The sequence below is a fragment of the Brachionichthys hirsutus genome, chromosome 12 (genome assembly GCF_040956055.1).
Source record: "Brachionichthys hirsutus isolate HB-005 chromosome 12, CSIRO-AGI_Bhir_v1, whole genome shotgun sequence".
Taxonomy (NCBI): Eukaryota; Metazoa; Chordata; class Actinopteri; order Lophiiformes; family Brachionichthyidae; genus Brachionichthys; species Brachionichthys hirsutus.
The window spans coordinates 1,706,608-1,733,245 of NC_090908.1; the positions used below are offsets into that span (position 1 = coordinate 1,706,608).

Below are 26,638 nucleotides of genomic sequence, written 5' to 3' on the forward strand. Positions count from 1 at the left end.
GAGAATTACTCTGCTTATTTCACAGCTCAAATATCACAGCTGTTGGGATAACCTGCCTTCTGCAGCTATTACACCAGCCTTCCATCAACCTCATAGCTCAAAGATGGACTGACATTTAGTTCACTCAGAATTTCAACAACATGGCATTTGCATTTGTATTCACCGTTGACTAGATCCGAGTGATGCAGGTACCCCGTACAAGTAAATGAGGAGCCAACATAGGGCAAGAACCATGTGACCTGGTTCCTCATTTAATTGCACGTTGCCCGGGATCTAAATCAACCTTGAGTCGTCCCTGATTTTATTTCTATTGTCTGAAACGTGGCTGCCTTCCTCCTCCGGGGAGCATCAACTTGCCTGGCCAGGGTGCAGCCTGTATAAATTGGCCATTTCTGCAGGTAAGAGATAAGGGCAACAAAGAGCAAGTAATTATCATTCATTCTATGTTAAAACCCCAGGAAAGAACTGATATTGACAATTGCCTTTGCATTGTCACAGTCACACCATTTAATATGATCTTAGCTCCAAATGACAAGGTGGTCATATTCATAATAAATAGTGTGGCTTCAACGACGTTGTCGGTGATAACATTTCCTAATGAGAGCCCCAGGATGAACCGGGATTGCTGCTGATTTCCTTGCCACTAAATACACTGGTTGCTTCACAGCAAACTAATTTAGCTTGAAAGAATATTCTTATATTGGCGTGAAAGCCTAAATGTAATACACGCAAAAGTTAAAAAGACAAATATACGCATGCGGTATCTCGTCATCTGTTGTCTGCGACTCACTTACAACCCGGAATGATTAGAGGTGAGATTAAGTTGTTTATCATTCTGTTTTTGCGCTGTCTGTTTATGGTTGCACCACACCTCAAGCAGCCCACTGGAATACTGATGGCGGTGGGGAGGGACGATCATCAAACACAACTCCCTGCCTTTTGTCAGAGGAGAAGCACGAGGGAAAGGCTTCTGTTTGAAAAACATTCAGTATTAGATGCTGAGTAAATGCGTTCATTTCACACATTTAACAAGACTTGCGAGGTTTGTAGTTGACACAATATAAATATGATTGTCAAAACACATTCAAACTGCTGCTGTTTGCTCTGGAGCAAGATGCCAAGGCCAGCAAGCCAAGTGTTGCTAGAGCCAGCCTGCAAAAAGCTGAGGTTAACAGACAGGCGAGCCCTAAGTTGGGCCTCTGACCGTCCGGCGTCATCAGAGAACCGCAGACGCCTACTGCTGGGCAGTTTAAGAGGCTGGCATAGTCAGGATGCAGATGCTGCCGCGTTTAAGTTGTAATCCAGTGGGATATCTTAGCCTTAGAATTAGATTGAGGTATACGGACACATTCGTGCTTGAAACATGAAGAGAGCTGGTCGTGACTCTGTGCTCGTGTCAGACACGTAGCCGAAGCACCGTGTCAGAAGCAACCGTCTCTGCATATGATCTCCCTCAGCTGCCTGTGGGAGGTTTAGAGTCAAGTCCAGATCACAGGGTGGTACAGCTGGGGTCCTAACAGAAGCCCTAGACCTTCAGGCACCCCTCAAAAATCAAACGATCAGAACTGAAAGTCTGATATGAAATGAATCTTTCTAGCACCCAACGAACGGAGTTGCAGCTGGCGGTTGGTAAGATGGTTTAATATATCCCAGGCCTGCTACGAGTGTCGGTCTGTTGAGGATGCGCCTTTTAACAGGTTTATGCAAATATGCAGCCAGAAACTCTCATATTACCTGCTCATAAATCAGTCAAGAAAACATTTCTGTGATCCAAACAAAAACACTTTAGTGTTATAAAACCAACCAGATACTCTCTGGAACAGAATTCACAGTCAGACCGCATCTAAATATTTGCAACTGTTCTCATGAATATAATTTTGAGAAAGAAAACAAACAGCATAACGTGTGATGCAGGTTAATTCCTTGAGTTTCTGCACTGACGATAAATGAAAGGAAGGCTCTGAACATGCAGTGATGTTTGCCAGAAGGCAACGTTCAATGCTTTAAAGCAAGCCAACATTCCAGTGAGTCAAACGTGTCAAATCGTTATTGTTTGACTCTGTGGCTCTGGATTTTATTTAGTCGGAGAAGTAAACACATCACAAAAAAAATCAACAGTTGAAGTCAGCAGTTCTTATCGTCCACTTGCTACAAAAAAAAAAACGAGGACACGTCCGAACACGTGTGCTTGTACACGTTTCAGCCGATCCATACTGTTTACCATTTAATCAAGTATCCTTTATTAAGGAATGTGGATTCGTATCACAAATTATTCACAGAATCGTAAATACCATTACCTGGAAAGGCTACACTATTGCTGTTGTCAGGAAGAATCACGCTCACGGAAATACATTGATTATTCATCTGAGTAATGGGCTTGTGTCCTAACTTGTTAAGCTAAGCTACATTTTAGCGTCTATCTTCACACACACAGTTGCTGCACAAGAGCATTTTCTGTCCTGCACAATATCAGTGTCATATAATATATATTTTTTAATCCAAGACACGAAAGAGAATGATCAGGAGTCAGTGGGCTGCTGAGGAAAGACGACAGCGGTTACAATATGGTACTTGAGTCACATGACGACGACCGAACCAACATCATGACAGCTGAGATACTCCAAGTGCTGATGAATGCGACTGAAAGCTCTCTAACGGAGCTGTAAGTGGATGTGGAGTTATTATTTTGTCAAAGTCCTCAAATGTTTGAGGACGGCTAAGGAGGGCTTTTCTTTCTTTCTTTCTTTTTTTTTTTAAAGCTGCAAAGTGACATTTTCTTCCTCATCGCTTTTATGTGGCATCATCATCATCATCACAGCTTGTGTTGATCTGATATTTTTAGATATCTGATTGGGTTTGAGTTAAGTAAATATGAATTTCAGTTCCTGGTATAATGTTGAAACTTTGGGAAGATCTGTGTCTCTCTGGAGCCTCTCCTTTAGGACTTTGTCTTTAGTGTAAATATTCTGTTTTACACATATAGGAAGCAAAGCTTTAAAAATACATGTATACATTTTATACATGTTTTCATGTTTTAATTCTCTGAAGCAGAGAGTTTGATTCATGACACAAACGATCCACATATTATCCAGAGCCACCATCGCTGTTTCCCTGAGCTGAATGCAGCACGCTGTTGCACGAAGGTTGTGGCAGATGCCTCGTTCTAACAGCTTGCTCAAGTGCCCCACATACAATGTGAGGGAGTTGCTGGTTACTCTGCTCTTAGTGCTGGCACCGATGCAGCACGTCAGAAATAAAAACACCTCCAAGGTGCTGAAGAGTTGGAGAGAGGCAAAAGTGAATGCAATTTCAACTGGGAAATAATGGAGGTTGCGGCGTTCGCTGTTGTTATGCTGGCCACGGAAATGACTTGGCTGATTTTGGAATCAATCATACCTCCGTGGCACTGAAATGTTAATGTTTGGTTGTTTTTAGCATTTTTAATAACAGCGTTAACATCAAACCTAGCCATCCGTCGCACCGGAAGGAATGAAGTGCAGTTATCTGCTGCCGCGTCGGATGCTATCAGCTGGCTGAAGCAATTATATTTAAAATGTGATGGTTGTTTTTAAGTTTGCGCCGTACTTCTCTCGCCTTCTTGTTGTGACGCGTGAAGGCAAGGTCAAAATGGAGTCCTCTATCCTCTGATATCACCTGCCAGTCCAGGCAAGTGATATGTTCACTCAAGGTGACACTACTTTGGTGTCTGTGCTCAGCGTGCCACTTCACCTTTCATTTCCTGTGAGCTAAAATTCACAACTTATCCTTTGACAGGAGGAGAAAACATCTCTAATATGACCCAGGCAGTGATCTTCCTGAATAAACAAAAGAAAGCCTTTCTCAGCCTCAGCAAACCCTGACAGGCTCAAAGAAAACAACGCTAAAAGCCTCTTTTTCATTTTCAGATATTAGATGAGTCAGAATCCTTTGAAAATGCCTTTCCAAATTTCAAAAACTAAAATTGTGAATTATGCGGGATTACTGTAAAAAACGAGAGGCATTAGACAAATAGTGGCTGCATAATTAGATGGGGGAAAATGATAATAGATTGCTACAATAGCAGTGGTTTAGGAGATCTCATGACATTTCCTTATTCATTCTGCAGCAGCACTTGATCACAGGCAGGGAGAGTTATTTAGTATGCAACGGATCAATCACCATCCACAAAAAAGTCATTTAAATTAACTTCTCTGGCTGATAGCTATCCTGCAAAGTGGCCGACTGAGGCAAAGAACTATCAGAAAATTAAAAAGGACATAACATTTATCTGTGCGAATGTGAAATAGGAATGGAGCAAAACTGAGCAAAGCTCTGGCCAAGCAGACATTTAAAGATGTTCTCTAACAGATTGCTTATTTTGGATTTGTGTGTGTGTGTGTGTCTTTGGATGTGTTTCTTTAAACAAATTCTAACAACGAGGACCAGACTTTCCTTCCATGCTGGACTCATCGTTCTTGTTAAGTATCTTTGTGTTGATGATTTGGCCGCGACTCATGGCGATCGCACCCAAAGACAGAACCGACACATATTTGACACAACATCTTTAAAACTCATAATAGTTGTGTTAATCTTTCAATGTCACACCACCAAACAAATTAATTCTTATTAAGAACCGATGGTAGAAGGAACCTACACTGAGCGCAGCTCAGAGGAGCCCAAAGTGAATGTCTGAGTCGCACTACATAAAAATATTCCAATGGCCATGCACTGCATGTCTAATTGCGGATGAATCATCAAATTAAAATGTCAGGAAGGACTGTAGAAGCAGCGGCTGCATACTTAGTGTTTAAATTTATGTTAGCAATTATGCTACCCTAAAAGAAGGTGTAATTTGTGCTGCCGCATTCCAAGAGCAACCGCAGGTTATTAGCTTTTGACAATTCTCAGTCATGTAAATGCCAGGAAGGAAGCCAGCATGCCACCTAGTGGGAAGTGAATAACGCGAGTAGCTCACCACCAATTACTATTAGGCTGTACTGTCAAGTGACGGGAAACTAATTCATAAATACTGCAGCAACATGAAAGAGGAGGGAAACCATCCACAGAAGAAAAACAAACTGTCAGTCCCGTGCAGCTAGAGGAGCATCAGTGGAGTCGTTCCAATGAGTTCAAGGTTACCGCTGAACCTCGAATAACTTCAGGGAACCAGAGAAACCAAACATTGTTTGCTAATTACATAAGCAAGCCATTTAGAGCGACTGATGCAGCATATTATTCTGTTCTGGGTTTCGTTTCTCTCCCTCTGTGACTGTCTGGCTTTATTTCTCTTCCATGTAGCAGCGAGAAACACAAAGGCTGAGTTTCCTTCGGCAGCTGTCGTCGTCATGACGGCCCACAGTGACACTCAGCAGTAAAGCACAATCAACTGGTGAACAACTGGCACGGCTGTATCATCAGCAGCTCAGGAACAAAGCGCTACGTGCGAGCTGACACTCTTCAGGCAGAAAACTGAAGGCACCGCCGTCACTGTTTAAGACAGAGGTCAAGCAGTCTGGTTCAGGGGGGTGGGAGAGCTGCGCTGACGCCACGGGTGCATATATGCAGTAATAAACATAATGAATGTCCTCACGGTCGCCGTTGGAGGTGGAACATGGTGTTATTGGAGATCTGTATATGGATGTGTGCAACAAAGAGGCTTAAAAGGAGATCTTTGGTGTTAATTGATATTTTCTGTTGGCCCCTCTGTCACTGAGGGAACATTCAGAATGCTCTGTTCGCCCAGGCAGCCACTGATACTCGCCGTTTGTGAAGATGCTTAAAAACAGCTCGCCCTGAGTACAGCACATACCCAACCAGAATGTCACTGTTTGCTGCACAGTGTTGTAAATACGCTCAACAGGAATATGAATGAGTTATCTCCTGTGTTTCTATGGAATCATGAATGTGATTTACAGCAAAGGCAAAAACCGGCATGTTCATTTGTTTTTATACTGTGTGGGGGTTTTATTTCTCGGTTCCGTTTAAAATGAAGATAAAAGCGCAGCGTATGGGATTCATGACATTGAATGTCTCATAGATGTGCTTCAAATGCAAATGAGTGCTCGATACTCTGATTGCACGAGCCCCTCCGACTGCGCTCATCCTTTCTTTGGTCACCAGTCTTGAATGCAACATGTCCTTAACCCTCCAGATGATACCTGGACTGCAAATTTAAAAACATCAGCAGCCCTTAAACAACATGATGCTGCCGAGCGCGTCATTGGAAGCGTAATGAAAGGACACAATCCTTGACACACTGACACAAAACTGAGATCTGGAAATAGCAGAGCAAGAATGCATGAATTCCTCCCTCCTTTTGGGAAAGATTTTAAATTTTCTAATGAACTTATCCCCCTGGAAATCAATTCTATATACCATTTAGTCTGTGAAATTGCATTGTCCTTATTGCATTTTAGACAGGGTCTGTGTTTGAAGCTGTTGCTCAAGTGTGAATGATGCCTGGGTAGCCAGTCAGTGGGAGGTTTGCCTGGCGTGATGTTTCCCCCTAGTGGTCTCAAAACAAAAGCAGAACAGCCGCGGTGTTGGTGATGTAAAATGCAGCAATACAGTAGATTACACACAGCACCGATCAAACAGGCATGGATGCATGTTTCCTTTACTATATTCTGCAAAGACAAACCATACATGACTCGCTTTACGAGAGAGAATATGCAGCTACAGGTTCAGGCGATTAATAGATTCCTGTCAGTTTCACTTTGATTTGGACTTTGAATTTTTTTTGATATAGGAGATACCTCCAATTTAAATGTAAAAACAGCTCTGCTTGATGCGGCAGCTGAAATGGAAATCTTCTGCAGCATATCTGACATCTCCTTTGAAATGGTTCTTTTCTTCTACTGTGATTGTTTGAGTTTCACTTCTCACTGTGCAAAGGAAATGCAGCACATATCAAATCAGCAAAATAAACACCTGTTTATCAGTCAAATCATGGCCTTTAAACCCAACAATCAATTACTATGAGATTACAAAGAAAGGAGCACAATTAATTTGTGGCTGTGGTTAAATGTCTAAATATTTGAATGGCTCATATAATGAATTTATAAAATATTTAGAAATTAGTGGACAAGTTTCACATTTTAATGTAACCTTACCAACACAGCATTTTGAAATACTCCCGAGTGCTATAAAGATATACTTAGCAGTTGATTTCAAAGTCTGTCTTCTGAGTATTGAATGTTTTTCAATGCTGTTAAATGCATGAATTTAGAAATATTGTTCTGTTGTTCCAAAGCCTTTGTTACATTAATTATAGGCTTAGACTAAACGTGTTTTTACGACTATTACAACTGAAACAGAGCATCTATTAAACAAAATAACAGCCCATCTTCACAATTAAAAAAACTATCCATGTGTGACACAGTAGGTAAACAGATAGAATTTAAAAAACAAAATAACAATTCAAATTAATTCAATTTCAAAAGCAAAGTCAGACGACAAGCAGCAGAGCGATGAAGACGAAGGGCAGCGCTTGGCTGCAGTCTTGCGTTCCGACATGTCTCACGCAGAGGATTGCTCGGTGATGTCAAACTACCGAATCCCACTTCAACAACTTCTGTGTTATCCAGCCAGAGTGAAATTAGAAAGTGACGTCCTCGGAACAGATTAGAATTTGGATAGAAAAATACAAAGAGAGGAAAGTGTGTTTTTGAAAGACGAGTTTAAGGTTAAAGGCATAGTTCAACATTTGGAATATAATTTTGCTCTCTATAAGATTTTGCTATATTTTGTAAATCATGTCTTGTTTGTTCAATCTTACCCAAAGTATAAAAATGATGTTTCCCAGACTGAGATGTGCGAGGCTAACTCTCATCTCTATGTGAAGCTAAGCTAAATATCTGCTGACTACAACATCAGCCTGAATGGACAGACACTCTTTTTACCTTAATCTTACTTGAAAGTGATAAATTTGATCAAATAAGGATTTGCAAATTGCTCCACCAGTAGAGTGATTAATTAAGATTATAATTAATTAAAGTGACGTCTCTGTTCCGGATGCATTTGGATCCAAAAATGCAAATGTAAGCTATTTTTTTACATGCTGAGATGACAAAAGAATAAAGTTGATTCAACATGCTGCATGACTGGACCGTAATTACAAGAAGCTCGAGCACATCTCACCTAATAAAACTCACAAAAGGCTTTAGTAGAAACTGAATGATTCTTCATTAATGAAGGAGTCACCTTTGATAAATGTAGTTAATGAAGCAGACAGCATCCTAATGCGACGTGTACACAAAGCCTCTCCTTTCAGCCAAACTGTCAAGTGGAAAAAGAACAGCCTTATTTTTTTCCCCTCACACCAGCCCCATAATTCATAGCATTCAAAAGTCAATATTCACACTTTGCAGACGAAATGAAGATGAAGATGAGTCATGAAAGTACAAAACCTTCTATTGTGAGACAAACCTGAAGCACCAAATGGCACTGATTCAGAGAGGCCTCATCTTTACCCGCTGGTCTTAAAGAGGCCGTAACTGCACAGTCAGAGTCGTACAGCGAGCAATTTGTCAAATTTTGATCCAAACACCAACAGGTGCAGATCCTGGAAATGATGCATGCACAACTGACACATTTGTCGGTGATCTGCTGGAGAAATCCCGCTTTTTTAAACGTTCCTTTTCTACCCGGGGAGGTTTCGGACGCACCGTGAAAGCTGCTGCGGGGCATTAACACGAGGTTCATTTGGACGGGCATGAACACAGTGCATGCCAGTAACGGGTTTTTAAAATGACAAATATTTAACATGAAACTGTGCAGATGAATATACCTTGTGACACAAATTGGCAGTTCATTGCACAACGATTTGACCTACAAGGAGCATCAAAAGCAATGATGAAGGGAATCGTGTTGTATTGACTGATAAATGCATTTTTCCTCTGTGCAATTGGCTATCTGTCAGGCCAGTGCACATCAATGGGGGTACAAATATGACCTTCTTTCTGTTGCTGGCCTGTTTGGACAGCGAGGCATTGAACCGCCAGCCTAAACTGCCACTATTAACTTTGCAATTTGCAAAGTGTGGCGACTTTGTAGAGAAGGAGTATTAAATTAATAAGGTGACCAGAACTTCTTAATTGGGGATACAGCCTTTGAATGTTGTCCACCGGTAATGAGGCACCTTGTGGTAATGTGTGAGAACTCATTTTAGCACTTAGTACTGACATGCAAAAGGCATCCGATCCACTCTGTGCCAGCTTTTATCAAAGCTATCAAAACCACAAAAGCAGGTATTTATGATAATGCAAATGAGCACTAATCACAACCCTTTTTTTCCTGCAGATGAAAAGAGCAGAAAGAGAAATAATAGCTGAGCCTGCCACCAGCTTCCACTGAAAGCTCTTCTTTGGCAGCAGTTTTTGAAACAATTTATTTTCTCTTTAGCGATGGCCCTAAGATGCCTATTATGTGTAACAACCCTTTACTCGTGTCTCATTTGATTTCACACATCACTGGCTCAATTAAAATGACCTTAACATAACGAGGACAGAACACCGTGACAAACCTGCGTTTGAGCAGATATAATCAGCAGATATCTCACTTTGTTTAAAGCATAGAGTCTTATTTTTAGTTAGCCACTCAGCTGCTGAAATGTTGAGAGCAGATTCTAGAGCAGCAGACTGAAATAAAGCGTCTGCTCTTCCCCACACTATCCCTTGATTGAGAAATGTGTCTGATTGGGTTTATCTTGCTTTATTCAGTTGTAGTCTTGTTTTTTTTTTTTTTTCATTTATATAATATTTCCATTTATTTATTGGTATTCATGTGTTTTGGATTTACCAGAATAAATAATCCTGCTGCTGGTAGATCTAAGTAAAATAAAATAAAATGGTGAGACATGTTCAGAAAAACTGAAACACCCATCCAGTCCGGCAGTCAGAGTTAGAACTGCTGGTATTTGTGGTTGTTATTCAGAAGTCATCATTGTCTCATCGATATATCAATGGAGACCAGATGGAGTTTGCCGTTGCAGATCAGCTCGGTTCTGCTAGCACAAAGCTAAAACTCGGCGACATCCAGAGTATTCTCAGTATTCAGAGGAAGGCGCACGTGAGGTTTATTTATTTGTATTTTTGAATACTGGAGCTTCATATTTACCTCTCAAACTACAGCCGGAAATTAGTCAGGTAACTTAATACCTGTTGTACCGTGTGTTTACTGAGATGTGAATTATCTAGAGGAGGTGAAGCCAGTCCGACAGCACCCACAAGCCTTTTGTAAAAATAATGGTTTACATTTTATTTTCCGCTTGAGTGCTTCCCTCTCATCCTGATGCAGGGAAGTCGACTTAGCAGCCAGGACTCTTCAAAGCCGGTCTCCCAGGTAATGGAGCCGGATGTTTTACACCTGATTATCACTGACTTGAGGATTGATCATGGAGATTTACACTATGGGAAGAATTGTTGTTTATAAATTCATATTGTACTTCCAACAAACGAGGGAATAATGTCTAATCTATTCCTCAGTATAATTGATGTGTTTTCTTAACTTACTCTGTTAGTCAAATTATCATATTTGGGAAATATGTTGAATAGCTGAATTTATTTCATTATTTCAGTCACACATTTATTGGGGGGGGGTCAACAGTGAGCTTTAGGGGATACAGTAAATATACAACAGGAATAAGCACATTTCATACTAGCTTCTTTCAACAAAAACATATGTACATCACATTTATTAGCTGACAGTTTTACAAATGTTTACATCGTCCAGCTCCACTTCTATGAGATTATCAAGACAGTTTTTAAAAGACCGTAGCAACTTCTATCGCTGTATCCACGGTTACAACAGTTGGACTCTGCTGGTTTATTCCAGCACCTTCGACATCGTCCTCCTGCTGCTGCTGGGGGAAGTAAGCAGGGAGGGTTCCCATCCTGGAGAAGCTCTGCATGTTGCTCCTTGACCTTGGGTGATTGGTGGCATAGCCGGACTGTGTCCAGGGGTGGGGACTGTTGAAGACCGGTGCAGGGGAGAAGCCTATAGTGTACGAATGGTCTCTGGGGGCTCTGAAGCTCTGTGGTGGCAACACACAGCAAGTGGCTTGGGGATCCACAGGCACGCTATTAGCAGTGCTGAATATACCTGAAACACAGTGAGACCTTTGTTAAAGAGGAGACATCGCTGACGTGGAATGTCATCATTTAACCTTTAGCGTTCCGGAGAGCGTTGGCGTTTCATTCCACAGTGGGAGATGTTAAATGCGTGGAAACCTGTGGGAAAACTCACTCGGCTTTGGTTGGAAGGTGGTGAAATTCTTCTTGCCTCCGTCACCACTGGCATCAGAGTCGCTGTCGTTAAAGTCACTGTCACCTTTGCCGCTGTCCTTCACGCTCAGCTGGTCAGTGGTGCCAATGCCACTGCAATATAATCAACAGAGTATGAACTGCTGCCACGGCAACACATTAGCTTGATTATTGATGTCTTTTTTGTCACATACAGGGCCTACATCTGCCCTTCCCACCCAACCTCATTCCAAAGGAATACCACAGGCAACAAAATGAACGCTTGGTGCATGTTAATTTCCCTGTGTGCACAGTGACATTTCGCCATGAATAAAGCATATCCTACCAGATGAAAGGAATTATATTTAGTTGTCTTACCTCACTTGCAAGCAGTATTTGTCACCTTGCCACATAGATGTTGCTTGGAAATGCTTGGAGGGCAGGAACATCTAAGAAAACAAATAAAATGACAGCGAGGAGCTTAGATTTAATTTCTGGCTGAAAGATTAAAGCAGCACTCTGGAACATAATATGCGTACGAAATAAAAGATCAAATTTAATAGTTGTGTAGGTGACTCACCTTTCCCTCTGAGTCCCCACTCCTCTCCTCATACAGGCAGGAATCATCCAGAGAGGAAGAAGTTCTCTCGTGGAAAAAGCTTCGCTGGCCGGAGTACATGTTTGGATCTGCTGAACCAAGAATGGGCATGGGCCCATTGTCAAAGAGGCTGCGACACGCTTGCCTCTTGGAGCCGTGGGTTCTCTCCCTGCGGCCGAGCTTGCATGTGACGACAACAGCCACTATTGCAACCAGTAACAATGCACAGCCCCCGCTGAGTATAATAATGACAATTAGAGAGCCGTCCAAGCTGGAGCTCTCTCCATCCTCTGACCGCAGCACAATGACCACCTGGTCTTCAGAGGGGTATGTGTCTGAGACGACCAACCTCACGGTGGCCCTGCTCGAGAGCGGGGACCTGCCATTGTCAGTCACGCCGATTTTCATTTCCAGCACGTCTCCAATTTCAGCTGTCAGCCATTGTTTCAAGGCAATCTCTCCTGTGTCTTTGTCTATTGCAAAAAGCTTTGTGTCACCTTGCACAATTTGGTAGGAGAGCTCGGCGTTCACTCCCTCATCCTCATCCTCAGCTGAGACGCAAAGGGCAAGATAGCCGGCAGGTGCATTGAGAGGCAGGGGGATATTGGCTGAGTCATTCACAAGGACGGGGAAGGTGAAGTATGGATGATTGTCATTCTGATCCACAACTCTAATCCTTATTACTGATGTACTTGAAAGAGAGGGGGAGCCTTTGTCCTCAGCTTGGATGACCAAGTCAATCTGTTGAAGTGTCTCATAATCAAAAGACCTCAAAGTATAGAGAGAACCTGAGTGCGAATCCACGGAAATATACGTGGATATACCGGATCCTCCGGGCACCTCCGAATCCAAGACTTTGTAAGAGACTTTGGCATTTTTTCCTGCATCAGGATCTCGAGCAACGACGGTGGTCACATATGAGCCTGGAATATTATTTTCCAGCACTGAAACTTCATACACCGCCTTGCTGAAGAGAGGGGGGTTGTCATTTTCATCCGTCACACGGATGGTGTACTGTCTGACCGTTCTGAACGGTGGGCTTCCCAGATCTTCTGCAACGACAGTCAAGTTATACTCTGGGATCCGCTCTCTGTCTAAAGTGGTGCTGGAAATGATCATGAAAGAGTCTCCATACGCCTGCTGGAGCGTAAAATGCTCGTGCCCGAGGAGGCTGACGCGCACGTACCCGTTGGCGCCGGAGTCTCTGTCCGAGGTGCTGATCAGAGCCACGAAGCTGTCCGCGGCCGCGGCCTCCGTGATGTAGGCCACGCCGTCGCTGCTGGACGTCATGGGCTTGATGACGATGTCGGGCGCGTTGTCGTTCACGTCCACGACGTCGATGACAACCCTGCAGCTGGACGGGACCGCGTTCACGCCCGAATCCGAGGCCACGACGCTCAGCTCGTAGGACTTCCTTTTCTCAAAATCAACCTCCCCCTTCATTGTCAGGTCCCCGGAAAAAGCGTCCACGTGGAAAAGGCGCACAACTTCTGGCGAGACGTCATCGGCAAACGCGTACGTCACCTCGCCGTTGACGCCGTCGTCCGGGTCGAACGCGTGCACTCTGAGGACGCGCTGGCCCACCGGGGAGTCTTCGTGGAGCTCCACTTTCAGCGAGCTGTGCTCGAACGTGGGGCTGTTGTCATTGGAGTCCAGCACCTTCACGTGCACGCTCATTGAGCCGGACTTTGAATCGGCCCCCCCGTCGGCTGCGGTTAATTGGATGGTGTAGGAGTCCTCCACCTCCCGGTCGAGCTCCTTCACCAGCACGAGCTCGGCGAACTTCACGCCGCCCTCGCGGTCGCGCACGTCGATGGCGAAATGATTCGAGGGTGAAATGTTGTAGCTCTGGATGTAGTTCTCGCCCACATCCAGGTCGAGGGCGGTCGGGAGGGGGAACCTGGAGCCCAGCGGCGCGTCCTCCACGACGTCGAGGTGCGTCTCGTTGCGTGGGAAATGAGGCGTGTGGTCGTTGATATCTCTTACCTCGATCTCCACGTGGATGAGCTGGAACTTTTCCTTGGAGAAGGCCACGGTGTCAAAGGCGATGAAGCAACGCGCGGACCGGGGGCAGAGCCGCTCCCGGTCGATCGCCTCCGCGACGCTCAGAAGCCCGTCGCTCTCCCGCATGTCAATCACGGACGAGTCGTTTCCCTGCATGAAGCGGAACGACGTCTCGGGGTCGTCAGCCGGATCAATCTTTAGATCTTGGGACAGATTCCCGATCTCCGTCCCGGGAGCGTCTTCTTCATAGGTGAAATATCTCGTCGTTGTGCACTGTCCGGTGTAAAAGACGCACAGCAGCACGCACAGACGCAACACTAAAGTACGGGGAAATCTCATGTTGAGAATTTAGTGGAAAGAGTCATGAACGATGCTGTCAGGTCGAATCACCAGTGGGCCCATCTCTGACTTTGCTGTGGGACTTAAACCCCCGCTTTATGCAAATGACCTGCCACAGCGACCAATGGCCTTCTAGTGGGGCCCCCAACAGGGGCGCGTTTGGCTCAGCAGCAAACTGCTGGACACTTTTGTGTCTGTGCAAATGGTTTATAGACAACCTGCTTGTGGAGATTTAATCTGGCTGGTAACAGTATTACTCAAATATATCTGGCAGTAAATTAACCAACTAAACCAGCTAACTAATCCGCTTCTGTTCAACAGATCCTGTCTGGTGGAAACTGATTTGGTGTTTTATGCAGGAACCCATGTAGAAATCGTAAAATGAAATATGCATGTTGATGAAAAGAATTTGGCTGCAATTCTAAATGTTGTGTGATGTTGAATTAGAGAAGCAAGAATTTCAGACATTCATTTGTTTGAATGGAAACATCAATATGTAAAAACATATACTATATATTTACCTCTAAAATGTAGAGGAGTAAATGCATAACAACTTGTAAAATGGAACTCGCCAGCATACCTGCTTTAAAATCAGATGAATGTCCTTGGCCACTCTCCGCCTCTAATATGCAAAGGAAACTCAAGAAAGCTTCTAATAATGCAAGATCACAGATCCGGATGAATTTTAATGATAAACCATATATTATACTCACACAGGCTCATTCAACATTTTACCCTGACATTCAGGCTTAATAAAACCCCAAATATGACTGCATAAATATTTAAATTGAAGTTATTTTGATCTTGATCCATATTCATGTCAACACAGATAATTGCATGACAAAGGAAAGTTAGAAAATGATGCATTGTGTAGCTCAAATACCGAGTGGCGTTAGATTAGGGTTGCACTTTGGACAAAACACGATGTCAACGGCGCACAGATATCAGTGTAGCGCCATGTAAGAGGAAATAAAGTCTGTCAGTGAAATCATTTCCAATTTCATTCTAATAAGCATTTAATTAAAGTTCTACACTGCTTTGGAAGTTAGAAGACAAAAGGGGTCTGGAAAAAAACCCAAACTAAATAACCCCCCCCCCCCCCGCCACCAGAAAGCACACACATCCCAGAAACGGCTCCCTTCGAGTCAACCAGAACTTTGTCAGCCATATGGTGATTAGCTCTGCTGATTAAAAGGTGTTTATGGTGCTTCAAAGGGCCCACGGCACCTCACAAAGGTTTGGGTAGGATCTGTCTGGCGGGCACAAAGAGAAGGTGTTAAAAATCACACAGTGACCAGTCACAGAGACCAGAGATATCTGTGATCACTGAGAGGTGATACCAAACGCTGTAATATACAAGTTTGCGTTTTTGTCCAGCACTGCATCATGGCTGCAGCAGGAAAGGCAGTCCAGATGGAAGTTTTGAGGGAGATTCAAAGGGGTGCCAAAACTGGATGAGATGTGTCATTTCTCCAGAACGTTCTGGAGAAATGACACTGTGTCCTCTCACCCTTTGGATGTCCTCAGAAAACCTTCAAAGGACGGGGCCCACAGGCATTGACATCCTTCTGACCACAACTTCTGGCTGCTGATTCCCTAATGGAGTCTTTAAACATGGCCCACTTGGATTCCCTTCCACAGCCCCCCCCCCCCCCCCCCCAACAAAAAGCTCTCTTCCCTATACCGTAAATGACTGCAGATCTGATGACGCAACAACGCAGGTCTGTGCCGAGCCGTGCCGTGTTTGTAATAAATGTTGCCTGCTATTATCAGAAAGAACACCAAGCAGAGAGAGGAAAAAAGTTAAATAAGAATAGTTGAACCATTTTCCAGCTGGAGGCTGCAGCATTTACGGATTGTACTTGGAACGTGCTTCATTCAGATCACAGAACAGAAGAGGCAAATGTGTCTGTTCTCAAATCCACGAGACGCTAATCCAACAAGCAGTTTTCCAAGATGCTGAGTTTGTAATATGCCAAAAAAAAGAGGGTTGATTTGTTCCATATACAAGCTGTTGCAACATAAATCATGGATCTTGTTGACTCAGTGAGAAACATTGTGACGTTCCTCTGAACGCAAGCAAAGATGGTTGCTTCTATATCACAATCAACTCTTTGTTTGGTGCTTTTTATTTGCTCTCGGTCTGTATTTTAATTTCCAACTAAAAATAAGATTGAGCTGAACATCCAGGGAGGATTTTCTGCCATTACCAGACACACAAAGCCCTCAGCGTAACGGTCTCATGCTAGCTGGGTGTTGGAATCCAGGATTTTACGGCCATGAGGAGTCAGAAGGTAAGACAGAATTATTAGCCAAATTAGTTGTTTGCCACTAAGAGGATTACACTTTAATCTTATGAAATGTCTCATGCACTTTGTGTTTCATCGCTCTTTAGGTAACATCTACGCAGCCGTAGATGAATATATTTCAGCCAGGAATAAATAGACAACTGCACGAGCGACAATAACTGCTGATGCGTGAGTTCTTGAGGCCTCCTATGTGCCAGACGAGCTAACGGCCTCAATGCAGAATATCATTTACGCATGCCTTGAGAATTTTCCCGATCAATGCATCACAACGAGGTCACCAGAGGTCTGGCCACAAGTAAAGCCCAGTTAACGCGATAGTGATCCTTGTTTGTCACTTAAGTCAGGAGTTTAATGCGGATCACAGCGTGATGCCGATGCGCTTGGTGACAGTAAGAGCATTGCAGTGGATTAACGCATTTGGCCATCTGTTTCCACACAGAGGTGATTTTAATTAATGGTAGTAGCGTTTTTAATCTCGCCTCAACAGTCAACATCCCAGTCATCACAATCCTAGTCCCGACATCAGCCATTTTCTGACAGCCTTTAAAAACCATTTGAAGATGTGTCATCGTCACTTCACACGCCACCAGCTAGGAAAGCAGGAAAAGCATTTGGTGACACTGGGAGCAGTAATCCTGGCATATGCCACTGGGAACAAATGCCTCCAAGGCCCGCATTTGGATCAGGCCCATTGACACCCACCGCTAGACAATTGTCAGTCACTATCTTCTCTTTTCTTTATAGATTCCATATAATTCTTCATAAAACAGTTCTCTGTCAATAATATAGTTTCTCTTTAAAAATAAATCCATGTTTGTTTGTCTTCCCATTTTATACAATATCTTTATTCCCTATTAGGGGTTTAAAAAGTTTTTTTTTAAGTTTATTTTGGTCATGTAGAGGCATAACCCTGTGAAAACACAGATATACACGGCACAGAGCCACGTACATACAGGAATGTGCGCATCTTATAGAATAAGCACAGCGCACAAACCAGGCTACTTTATTGCCATAGCAACAATAACGTTCTTCTGACAAGTAACACCATCATCGACTTAAATGAAAGCAGTGATATATTCATAAGCCATACATCCTGTCACAGATTCATTTTGTGCTATTGTTTAAATATGTATTGATGAAATGATTTTCCGCTCTGATGGATAATGTCATTATTGTAAAACTTACATTACGAAAAGCAGAACCAATCACGTTTAAGCATATGCATCAGTCGTGTAATGCTATATGCATGTTGACACCCTCCTATAAACACTTATATGAGCCCCACTGATAACAATGCAGCCTCAGAGACAGACTGGTATTCATGACAGCGCTCATTTAATTTAGATAGGCCTAGAGTTTACGTTAAGGCAGGAAGCTCATCCAGCGATTCTCAGGTCAGGCCCTTATCAGTTTCCTCATCTCACTTTAACCTTAGGTGCTCTGATAAACTGGGGGTATACATGTCCCTGCGGGGGGTGGTGAGGGGCGTGTGTAAGGTTTAATCTCAGCCATTTGGACTGTCTGAAAAGCAGATAAAATAAGATTATCCTTTGCGTGGCATTGGCCCTCGGTGTGATGAGAGGGTGGAAGCATGTGGGAAGCAGCTGTGGAGGTGCCAAATGCTCAGACTGGCTAGTGGTCTCTGTTGCTTTTGGCACCTCCCACGGCTCTACAGGCACAGATAACCCCCCCCCCCCCCAACCACAGCTCATCCTCACAGCTATCCAACCGATTACAACTGGCCAAATGTTTAGCATACTGTCCCTAATCACACTTAACATTCTGTCACAATGTGCCCATAAATAGCTTGTAAATCACACAGGTACTTGCAGCCCTCATGTTATTTTTTTTTTTCTTCCTGTGAGTTTATTTTATTGCATCTGTAGCTCTGCAACAAATGCTTTCAGGTAGTTTAAGGAGGTTGGGGTGAATTTGTACTTCACAGAGCTACTGCATTTAAAACATAGGCGGCACTAATTAAACGGATGCATTGTAGAACAAAGATCATTTATGGAAATAAATGAATAACATAAGAAAATTATAAAAGCGGCAGCACTGTTTTATGATGAGTTAATTAGCCTATTAGGGCCAAGCATGAATAATAAAGAGCTTGCCTGTAATAAGATCTCAGTGGATTCAACATGTTTTAAACAAATTCAGAACATTAATATGGATGCCATATAAACACGTGTGCCATGTAAACACGTGTCTAGGTTTTGTTTTTCTTTTCCATTTGGCCACAAAAGGCTGTGTCTATTAAGAAATTTGGAAAGACAGATTTTGTTGTTCAAATCTCCTAAAAGCCGAGGCAGATCAAAAGAAGCATTAGTATTCAGAGACAAGCCATGTTTGGCTGAGGTTCCTCTACCCCCACTCTTCTCCGTCCATTCCCCACTGTGTTACTAATGCGCGCTGCCTGACAACCATTGGAACAACAGTTGCTAGCCGCACTTCATTATGCATAAACATTTCAGAATAAGCTTTGACCATATGCACAAGCAGGTATGCTAGCACGGCACACAAAGAACACGTCACAGTGATTCATGCACATAGTGTAAAAACAAATCTTTGCCTTGCAGGTGTTAACAAAATACCTGTTAAAGGATCACACTGATAAACAAAGCAGAACCGGCTTTGCTATTCAGGCCATTCATTTCAAAGTGAGGAGGGTTTGGATTGGAACCAGGCATGAGAGTGCCATCTACAGGCGGAGGACTTTGCTGTGTTGATTTGCGAGGGATAATACATTCTAATATGATGCACGCCTGTTCACAAAGTAGTTTTCACAGACACTGATCATTAACGCTCTGTCAATACTCAAACTGAAAGACTAATTGGCGCGGAGACAACCTCAGAATGGTGCACGGAGCGATTTGTTTCAACTTGAAGTCAGCTTCCCTCTCAGCACGGCCTCGCTGTGCACTTTCCTGCTGGTAAAGGATCCAATGTGGGTCTCAGCTAAATTATGATGACTACTTCACATTTCACGCTTCGTATTGAATTTCACCGCCTTAAGCTACGTGGATGTGGGCCCCCAGAGACCAGTGGGCCTTGCACAATAACCTTCAGTGATACTCTGCGTGTGATGATTGCAGGCACATATTTGACTTGACATAACCATATCCTACTTTCACTTTGATTTTCATTTCCCACATCACTGCTGAACTGGTCATTGTAGATATTCCAGCAATGAGAAATCTCTTTGTTTCAGTGCATCTGCAGCGAGGGTGCTCATTCCAGCAATCCACGTTCCCATTGGCCTGATGGTTGTTACTATATCAGGAAAGGTAAATAAGAATTTGCCTGGTAGCCCAAGCTGTGAATAAATGTGATTCTCTCTGGACAGTCACATCATTGAAAGCAGGGGAGATTAAGTGTAGGCGCCTTCCTTGTGTGCACACATGTAAAAACGTCTGTGCATGAGTACAGTATATTTATATGTGCCCCTGTGTGTGCACGTGTGTGGCTGGGTATGCCGTGCCTTTTCAAGGACCTTCTCTCTCCTCTCCTCCTTGAATACGATTCACATCTCCATATTGCCATCCTAGAATGTCACCTCATTGAAGCAATTTCCTCTCAGCCATTATCTGATGGGTAAGAACTGCTTCCCGTGGCAGGTGCAGACAACGCCAGGGCTGGGCATGAGCTGGCTTTTAAACATGCTACTCGCTCCTTACCAGGCTCCAGTCTGCCAGGTTCTGACAGCCCCCACAGGGTCTGGCCACTGGGGATGGACTGTTGGGCCAACTGGCCACTGAGGGGTGTAATTGCTCCCTCTGACATATTTGGCACAAGAAATCCATTTGCTCCGCAACAGAAATCCCTGTGCGAGGATCTTGCTTAATCCTGTTAGGCCAGAAGATGGCAATATTGAGGTGGGGGGGATGAAGATGTGAAACACCTCAGCCCTGTTATTGTTCATATCATATAAGCAGCTAAAGGAAGCAAGAAAGGATTAAACAGTCATAACAGTTTAGTAAAACCTTCTGCTCGATTCGATGCTTCTCTTTTGTGTTGCACTGGATGTTATGTTTGTCACAAGGAGAACAAAATAACAAAAATAAAATGTTTTACAATGTCCAAGAAATGACAGCAGCACCCAAGCCTCAAAAAAGGATTTACAAAACCTGTAGCAGACCTATTCTATTATTCTATTCTATTATATTCCACCCACAGCGGACTGTGTGTTTTGTATATGCAGGGTATTGTACATTGTATATTCAGGGTATTTATTCACTGAATAGAGAATGATGCAAAATACAGTCAACACTCCAATTTTTCTGCCTTTACTCATAAGAGTTTAGAATTAGGAAAACAAAATTGCAACAAAGGCACTTAAAATAATGCCTGTGGTGCACAGTGTGACTGTGTGTGTGTGTGTGTGTGCGTGCGTGTGCACAATTGCATGATTGGAGTAGAGAGATAGATACATGTTGAGGGGCGTAAGCTGAGAGGATGTGTTGTTTCCCCACTGTGTGCAGAGTGCAGCGAGGAGTTAAGGGATTCCAATCTGGTTGTCGAGTCCTGCGGTGCAAAGAATGTTTGGAGTGCGCTTGGTGATAGCGGACTCCATTACGGGGCTGAGTCTCAGGGTAGCCTGCCATTGTGGTGGCAAGCGAGGAGGTTAATCAGATCCCAGCTCCATTATGAATGCTTGCTATTTCTAAAGGGCTCTATGAATAGAATACTGTAAGCTCTCGTAAAAATTAATCTGGGCTCTGTGCTTTTACAGAGAGAAGATTGATAAAGAATAGTGGGGTGTACATTTGAGGAGATTTCCACATTCTCCAGAGCAAAACCAAATGAGTGTTTTATTGGGGCGTAGTTATTAATTATCAGAGATTAAGACATTCCCTTCCCCAGTCTCCAGCAACGTTTCTCATGTCGGCTTTGTTTGCTGTTGAGGGAAGATTAAATTAATAGATTTTTAAAGAATTGAATTAATTTCATGTTGTGTTGATGACATTAATTTGCAGAGAGGTGTTTGCTTGTTATTAGTTTATCCCTATTTAACCGGGACACTGTGCAAAACATACTATTAAGGCTTAATTTTGCTTTAACTATATATATATATATGTTTAATGTATTTTATGTCTTGTAGTATCTCATTGAATAGTTGCTGATAATGTAGGCCAGTGATATGGACATTTGGATTAATCCTTCCTTCTCTCTCTCTCTCACACACACACACACTCATGTTGTTGATGGAGATTTGATCATTTCATTTGAACTTGCTGAAATGTGCTGCTCAGTTTTCTGCTGCGAGGCAAACTCCAAAAACCATCAGTAAAGGGAGGCACCTACTTGACAGTACCAGGGCCATGCCTCTCCCAAAACTCTCGCCGCTAAATCTTTTAGATTAGGAAGCTGGTGAGTGGTGCTGCTTGTCTGATAGCCTGGCAGATTTACGAGGGTCTACCTGTTTTCATGTGTGCTAGAAATCTGAAGGTTTGATGATAGCTCTAGTCTGCAGAACCTTTAAAAAAAGAATCTGTTAAAATGTATCTTCTGCTGCTTTTTCTGTGACATTTGTTCATATTATCTGGCAAATTGCTTTGCAATACAGTTTAAAAGTGCAGCACAACTAAAAAGGCATCATGAAGGCTATAATACAAACTTCACCACAAACTTCAATCCAACTCTTGATAGACAACCACAATAAGACCTGGCTACTGAGGACAATGCACGCAAAGATTCAGCAGTCTGCCATCACAACAAAAAACTACGTGGGATTTGGAGAGCAATAAATGCATGCCCAATAGGACAGTTCACATTTCACACAATTCATAGAATGTATACTTTCCTTATGAAGGCACAGGAGATAAAATTCAACTAAGCTTGCCAAACAACAGAGCACTCATATGGGGCGAAATGTGTTAACAGGCTAGACAGTCCTATTCTCAACAAAGAGGCGTTTAAGTACTGAAGATGAAGAGAGATGGAAAATCTCATTTCCATAAGAGAACAGGAAAAACAGTCTGGCAGGAGGTGTTTTCTTTTTCTTTGCTCTCTCTCTGCTGAATTGTCAGAGCAATCATGAACGATCCACATCCGGAGCGGCGCTCTGAAAGGAGTGGGGGTTGGGGGGGCAGTAGAGTCAGGGTGGGAGTGGGGTAAAGGAAGGGGGCTGAGCCCTCTTTCCCAAAAACACATTCAAATGAACTTGAACAATCTCATGCACACGCCTGCACACACACACACACACACACACACACACACAGCAGTAGATACACAAATAGTGCTTAGTCTCACAGGAGCAGACAGTGAGCGCATTATGCAAACAGAGGCTTTGTGTGTATGGCGCTGAGCGTGCCTGTGAGTTGGAGAGAGAAATTAGACTGATTAAAAATCACGAAGAAAAAAAATCACAAACTGTTTGATGGATCTCCTAGGGGCTAATTAGTATGTCGAGTTTTGAGCCAAAAACATGCTGTTTGACAAATCAGGAAATGTACATACATTCATGCTTAGCAGCCTGTTCTGAAATCTCTTTTTAACATGTTTACCTTTGACATGCAAAGCATCATTGCATTGCGAAATATATTTATGTAGCATCAAAGACGCAATTCGAATTAGTAATGCGTGGCTTCATGCGCCTTTAAGGTGGGAGTTAGCGTAGAATGGGGGGAGAAGTGGAGAGCACAGACGGAGAGCAAGGGTCAGTCAGTCCACCAGGAAGATATTAAACCTTCATGTAGCCCAGGTTACCGCGGAGCACATTATAATGCTGCAGGAATTGGAAATGAACGATTGTTCGAGGAGCCTGCAGAAGTGAAATTGAAATTACCGTCCTCAAAACATAGTAAATATTGAATTGAAGCCAAAGATAATACTATCTGGGAATATTTTGTCCTTGACGACAAGCTGAGCCCAGAAGATATTGGTTGAAATAAGAGAATGATAATCAGCGCATGAGCCAATTCTGTTAAACTTATGAAAAGGAATGTCAAAGAGTTCCCCGTTCTTCAATCTATCATTCATGAAGTTTAGATTTTTAATGCACCTTCTATCAGCAGCCCGTATGAATGTATTCAGCAACACTCCGATACAGCAAACAGAGGGAGACAGGCAGACTTCTGGTTTAATATTTAAACCATATTTCCTGTCTTCTGGAGCTTCACCATACCAGCCAGTGTGACTTTTCCATTCCTGCTTGTATTCCTCATGTTAACAGAGCAAAGGTGGAAGGGCCAAGACATGGCAGAGAAGAGATGAGAATGACTCATGACTTTCTTTGATCATCCATTCCAATTATAGACTAGGAATGGAACACTTGCATGCATTTATAATATTCAACAGTGATGAAGACCTCGACTGTAATTCAGTGTATTTGCATGCTGGAATAATAAACATGTACGATATTACCAGACATGCCCTCCTTTCATATTTGTATTCTTACCATGCTCATCTGCACCACTTAATATCAAGCTAGACATCTGGTTTTTGTACTGTCTAGTTAAAGAGCAACTGTCAGATCAGAGATGGACCAGATATCGTGCTATCTAGCCTTCCTCCTTTTGTTATAAGCTCTCTACTCTTTGTTTCCAGCATTGCTGTAATGGATACTAGTCCAGTGACCCCGACTGTAGCTCAGGGGTCAACGGCAGCCTGCACGAAAAGAAGAAATGAATATTATTTCAGATGGTAGAAGCCTCGTATTGCATTTCAAGAGAGAAGCTGATGTTTCAGTGAATGATTCCATTGGCTGCCCCAAACATTTCTGGGAGCTGCTGCTCCGTTTCTATTCCAGCAGGGCATTCCCTGAGCAGCGGATACTGCCAGGAGCAATCTAGCAGGTCAACCAAAAATACCTCTGTTAATTGACCTTTTTTCTCTGTGTGTGTGTGAAAATGGCAGATACCACCACCAGGCTATCACCCATACAAGATGTTTGAGAAGATCAGAGCTACTCAGATGGAGTCAAGATTCAACCATCACCGTCCCTTTAAATGTGTACACCCATGATTGCAGTAGCCAGATGATCAGCTTCCACAAGGAGTTTTATTGACTATATATATAGAAAGGATCTGCAAGAAGAGGGCAAATATATCATCATGTAACCCACAGTTGACCCTGAACCTAAAGGAAAACGGTCCCCGTGCAGCACAGTCTGCCAAACACCGACTCAAAACCAGCCAGTCTAAAAATAAAAGAACGAGCTGCTGCATGGTGCTTTGAGAAAACAATCTGGTTGATAATAATCTGTGCTTGACTGGAAATAAAAGGCAATGACAGTTAGACAGCGTAGTACAGCATAAAAGTAAATGATTTTGCATGCCCTCGGGCTTGTACTGCGTTTAAGATATTCACCCAGCCCAGACAGTCACAGGCCTGCGTGTCCTTGAGGCGCAGCACAAGCGTCCACAAATCACTACGCAAGATACAAAACAATCAGCCAGCCCACGCTGCAGGTTTGCAGCATATTCCGCGTACGGCATGCTCGCTCACTCACATTCATGCTGGCTTACTCACTGACATTGATTGATCCAAATTTCCAAGAATTTGGAAACACGATGGCATCATCAGATTATGAGGAAAGCAATATTTCCCAAACGGTGGCCATTCAGATCATATTTCACTCTGATAGATCTTATGGGAATGCCATCGTGTCATTTTTGTCCATGTAATGCAGGTATTATCCAGTCCCTTGTAGGGAGTAATATTGTCCCCCCCCCCCGCCCGTTGAATCATTTGATAAACAATTCTAGATCCAAATTACTCACCACCAAAGCTAACGATTACTTCGCTGGCCAAAAGCAAACGCTGCCAAAACATTTCACTGACATCTGCTCATAACTTAAATTATCCTGCTGACAGAGAGACGACGCCAGATGAGAAGCGACCTCACTGGCAGAGAAACGAATTCAGTCAAAACAGCATGATCTGCACTGTGAGGTGAACTTTAGACTTCTGCCGGGAAGATGTGTGTAATCCATTTACACAACAATTCCATTAACTGCTAAAATGGACATTGTTCATTTCTGTGCTGGAGTCTCTTGTGGTTGCAGCGTCAGAAAAGCCTGAAGGCAAACTTTTGAGGAAAATTGTTGTTCAAAGCTGGAATTGTAGAAAAACAGTGCGAACCATTTTAACATGGAGCGTGCCTCTGAATATGACCCTGCTCAAGCCTCTCAGTCAATCACAGCATGTTAAATGATCTCCTTCCTTTTCCACTGCACCCACGGTTTGCAGACAGAACTTATTGGTGCAGATGCTGCGATTTGAAATCATGCGTGAATCAACAGGAAATGATCAGTTATTACAAACTGTGATAATTTGGGTAAACAGTAGTCTTTCACTTCTCCACACGCATGAAGTTCCTTTGAATGGTTTTGAATCTGTCTTTATCCGAGCTACGTATTGGTGTCAGTGGCACCAGAATGCAGTGCTAGAATTCTGTGGCCAACAATGTGCTGCTTTAGCGTCTATTCTGTTCTGGCTCTGGGTCCAGGAGCACATGGTGGGTGGTGGTTCTCCATGTAAAGGTATTTTTAGCCTGTTTATTATTGCTATTTTTTCATAGCACTGGCCAAAGTTAAAAAGGTCTCCTGTCTCCTAACCTCAGAAGATAATCAATCGAAGGTCAACCCCTACACAAAATGTAACTGAAAATATGTTCACAACTTTGCAGAATAACTTGCAGACAAACCAACTCGAAACTTAAAACTAACAAACAAAGAACCAGCCTCCAACTCACAGGAGTGGAGCTAATGAAGTAATATTTCTACTGCACCATCACGGTGTGCTTGGTGCAGTATGCACAATGGTCTTTCTTGGGGGCTGTACAGAGATTTTAGTTCTCTAATCAAACACTGTATTTCAGTTTAATGCAACATCCCACACAGTAATATTCACAGAGTAGCCTGAGCTTGAAAAACATGAAACAATCCGTTTCATTCTAACCTCACAGCTTGTGTCGGTACCGAGCGCCTTGACCTTACGGGCCGTTGGGTTGGCACCAAAGTGTTGTTTGCCGTTTTCGTTTTGTGTGGCCGATCTATTGGTGCTGTCTCTAGAAGATGTGCTTGCATGGATTGTTTTTTTCTTCTTTTTATCGGTTTTTCAGTGCTGAAAAGCACCACGAATAAAAACCCATTGATCTCAGTGTGTTAAATTTGAGGGATGGATATGTCAAATCCAGACTGATTATGTGCCATCTGTTTGTGTCC

At 43.1% G+C, this 26,638-nt stretch overlaps 1 protein-coding gene across 1 annotated transcript; it reads right to left on the reverse strand.

The window, feature by feature from the left end:
* Positions 1-10,741: 10,741 nt before the first annotated feature.
* Positions 10,742-22,934, reverse strand: pcdh8 (protocadherin 8). Its single transcript, XM_068746460.1, has 6 exons — positions 22,929-22,934; positions 22,651-22,782; positions 11,800-14,094; positions 11,598-11,668; positions 11,224-11,354; positions 10,742-11,079 (listed from the first exon to the last, which is right to left on the reverse strand). Exons 1-6 carry the CDS (start codon positions 22,932-22,934, stop codon positions 10,742-10,744), a joined length of 2,973 nt encoding a protein of 990 aa, XP_068602561.1.
* Between the last annotated feature and the right edge of the window lie 3,704 nt (positions 22,935-26,638).